This window comes from Sinocyclocheilus rhinocerous, unplaced genomic scaffold (assembly GCF_001515625.1).
Source record: "Sinocyclocheilus rhinocerous isolate Xijiao unplaced genomic scaffold, SAMN03320098_v1.1 scaffold286, whole genome shotgun sequence".
Classification (NCBI taxonomy): domain Eukaryota; kingdom Metazoa; phylum Chordata; class Actinopteri; order Cypriniformes; family Cyprinidae; genus Sinocyclocheilus; species Sinocyclocheilus rhinocerous.
Window position 1 is genome coordinate 859,567 of NW_015632405.1, and position 3,654 is coordinate 863,220.

At 37.7% G+C, this 3,654-nt stretch overlaps 1 protein-coding gene across 2 annotated transcripts in view; it reads left to right on the forward strand.

Moving 5' to 3' along the window:
* Positions 1-3,654, forward strand: part of LOC107742255 (V-type proton ATPase 116 kDa subunit a-like) — a 26,541-nt gene that overhangs the window by 14,906 nt on the left and 7,981 nt on the right. Inside the window, exon 18 of one of the 2 annotated variants that reach the window (XM_016555155.1) lies at positions 337-525. In XM_016555155.1, coding sequence (XP_016410641.1) covers positions 337-525 — 189 coding nt within the window. The remainder of the gene's footprint in view (positions 1-336; positions 526-3,654) is intronic. The other variant, XM_016555156.1, reaches the window with a different exon arrangement.

A 3,654-nucleotide genomic window follows, 5' to 3' on the forward strand; every position in this document is an offset into this window, starting at 1 on the left:
CCTATCTCTCAAATGGACCATTGACACTCTATCTACAATCTCAATTGGGAGTGTCAATGGTCCATTTGAGAGATAGGTGGTGGTAATGCACTAAGAAGTCTGCGAAAGTGCACTAATAAAAATACCCTTGAAAATCAGTGTCAGAGGACACAAATTTTCCCTTAAGTTTCCCTTAAGTTCCTTTAGTTCATTTCTGATACAGGCCCAGCTGCATTGCGATTGACAGGTATAGCTCCATTGTGTTTGGTAGGTGCCCCAAACAGCTGTACCAAACACAGCATACACTCAGACGGCCCATGGCGTGCTGATAGCCACACAGACCTTGTTTGTATTTAGTCCCAGATGAGGGAGGCAAGACCTGCAGAGAATCTAGAAACTTTAGAGCAGACAGGCTCACCCACCGGACTTACCCAACAGGGCACGCAGAAGTTCGGTGGCGTCCGGGTCGGAAACGGGCCTACAGAGGACGAGGCGGAGATCATTGACCACGACCAGCTCTCGCAGCACTCAGAGGAAGGAGATGAGGTGGGTGGAGTCTGTGCTGTCAGCCAGTGGTACTTGACATATGGAATTATTTGAATTGGGAACATCACTCTAATAATGTTTTTTTCTGATATTTATTGGTGCATATTTCTCACACACATAAAAATATAACCTAATCACAACAGCTTAGAAACATTTTGATGGCACACAGAAAGACATTGTTAGAGTGATGTTTTCTTGTGAGATGTTGTAGTTTGTGGTAAAGAAACCATGGTTTATATACTACCAATGTTTCAAGTGTATCTGCTTAGACAGAAGAGAGACTGATTAAAGGATTGTTATCCTACAGTAATTTGAGAAATGTAAACAGAGGAGTAACTTCTCACTGAGACTCTGTGAGCAGTCTGACTCACCCGCTCCAAACATACCCACCACTGGAATGTGCAAAATATTTTCATCCTCTGTCTTAACTTTTGACATTGCCCTGAACCCTCTGTTCCATCATGTGCTGAGCAGATAGAAAAACTACACTTGAATGAATTAAAAGCTGCTTTCTTGGTAGCGTAATATTTTAGATAGGGTGAATCTCATGAAACCTGTCATGAATATTTCCAAATAATATTTTACACCAGAATCAATAAAAAATACATACAGTTATATTTTGCATAAAGAAAATGAAGCATGTTTTTAAGACCATTAAGATTGTTTTTTATTAAGTATTTTACTCTAAGTTCTAATTACTCTAATGCTAAAAAATATTTTATATTTTTGTTTATATTTATAGTAGCATTTGTTGTAATACCTGATTCAAATAAAGTGTATTGTATTACATTGTTTTACTGTAATGTAGTAAAAATATATTACAGTCATGGGAATCATCATTGATAAAAATAAAACCAGATCCATTACAGCTGCAATAAGAAATGTGCTTTATTGTTATAAAAATAATGTCACAATGCAAACAAATCTTAATACTTATATAAATATATTACTTAAATATAATTAAATACTTATAGTATAATGCTTAATAAAAATTAAACTAAATGGCAAAAGTTGGTGTGACTTAGACGTTTTCTTGAGAGTCAACCTATTAGATGTTTTTGTGAGCACGCATCTTGACAATTTGAACAAGCAACACATTTATGTAATTAGGGGTTCAAGCACGTAGCGCTGAAACCCTATTGTAATTGTTAGGATTTTTATTATTATTATTCCAACGTAAAACTGATTGTGCAGACCAAACCGTAAGGCCTAGAGACTTGAAACCAGGCCAGATGGTGGGTCTCAATTTGGGGAGAGCCTGACAAGGTATGACCCCGATTGGCCAATAGGGGGCGCTACAGCGATCAACAACGCGAAACTGCTCATAACTCCTAAACCGTTTGACCGTTATCATTGGAATCCTTGGCTCAAGACGAACAAAACATACTGTATATCTCTGATTTCATTTCCGCCATTACATTTTTTCCGCCATTTTGAATTTTCATAGGCCGTTTGTCCGATTCACTCGAAACTTGCTATACATCATCTAGAGACCTTCCTGGTCAAAAGAATTTCGATCGGTGATTCACTCTCGTGACGGAACGCCAAAAGGTTCGAAGTAGGCAGGGCCACTTTCACTTAAATGGTTATAACTCTTGAACAAAATTAGATATTTTCACCAAACTTGTCATACTCATGTACGAGTTCATTCTGTGGTCATACAAAAAAAATTGCAGAGATTTACCACTTGGTGGCACTATATTACGAAAAAAATACAAAAACAGCTATAACTACGCAACTGTTAGTCCAAATTACTTGAAAATTGGCATGCACTGTCTTTGTCCAAGTTGCCTTAATGATTTATGATGACATTTGTGTATCTCGAAAGAAAACATGGCTGCCATCGGCCTATAAATTTTGAGCATCTGTTAGTACAGGTTAACGGAGGCCGATGGGGACGAAACTCGGTGGGCCTATTTGGCTCATGGCCCTAGAGGTCTGTGCGAAGTTTGAAAGAAAACGGCCACTGGGTGGCACAATCGTGTTTTAGACCCTATATATCAAGCAACGTATCACACATACACAATATTCATATCATATGTTGAATCTCCTCATTCTGAACAACTTTGCCTCAAGAACCACTGCTGTCAATCAAATTGTTCGTTAAACATTTGTGATTATTTGAAAAATCTACTTTTTCGAACTCCTCATAGGCCATTTGTGCAATTTGTTCAAAACTTGGCATGCATCATCTATAAACACTCATGGCAAAAAAGTTATCAAAATAATTTCGATTGGTGATTCAGGTTCGCAACAGAATGCCAAAACGTTTGAAGTAGCAGTTGCCTTTTACTAAAATGGTTATATCTCTTGATTGCAATGAGATATTTTCACCCAACATGGTACACATGTGTAAAAGCTCAGTCCGAGGTCACAGTAAAAAAAAAAGTAGCTTTTGGCCACTTGGTGGCGCTATAACAGGAAAAAAAAAAACATGAAAATGGCTATAACTACACAATCTTTAGTCCGATTGACTTGATAATTGGCATGCAGTGTCTTGGTCAAAGGTGCCATGAATGTCTATGAGGACCTTCGCGTCTTTTAAAAAACATGGCTGCCGATTAGATTAACGGAGGCCGATCAAAACGAAACTTGGTGGGCCTGTTTGACTCTTGACTCTAGCGGAGACTCTCGACTCTTGTGAAATATGAAAGAAATCAGCCACTGGGTGGCGCTACGTATCACACATAAACAATATTCATAGCATATGTTGAATCTCCTCATTCTCTATAACTTTGCCTTAAGGTCCTAGGTATTTCACTAAACCTCAAAACCACTGCAGTACAATTCTCTAGATTTTTTAGGTCAATAATTATCAAAAACTGTTTAACTTTACCATTTGGATAGCCATAACGGGATCATTAAGAAAATGGCCATCTCCAAATGTACTCAAAAGCCTATAAATCTTAAAAGCTTTTGTGTCGGCCTAGACCCTAACACCATAGATGGCATAAAGGTCTTAAAGGGGTCATATGATGCTGCTAAAAAGAACATTATTTTGTGTATTTGGTGTAATGAAATGTGTTTATGCGGTTTAAAGTTCAAAAAACACATTATTTTGCACATACTGTACATTATTGTTTCTCCTCTATGCCCCACCTTTTTGAAACGCGTCGATTTTTACAAAAC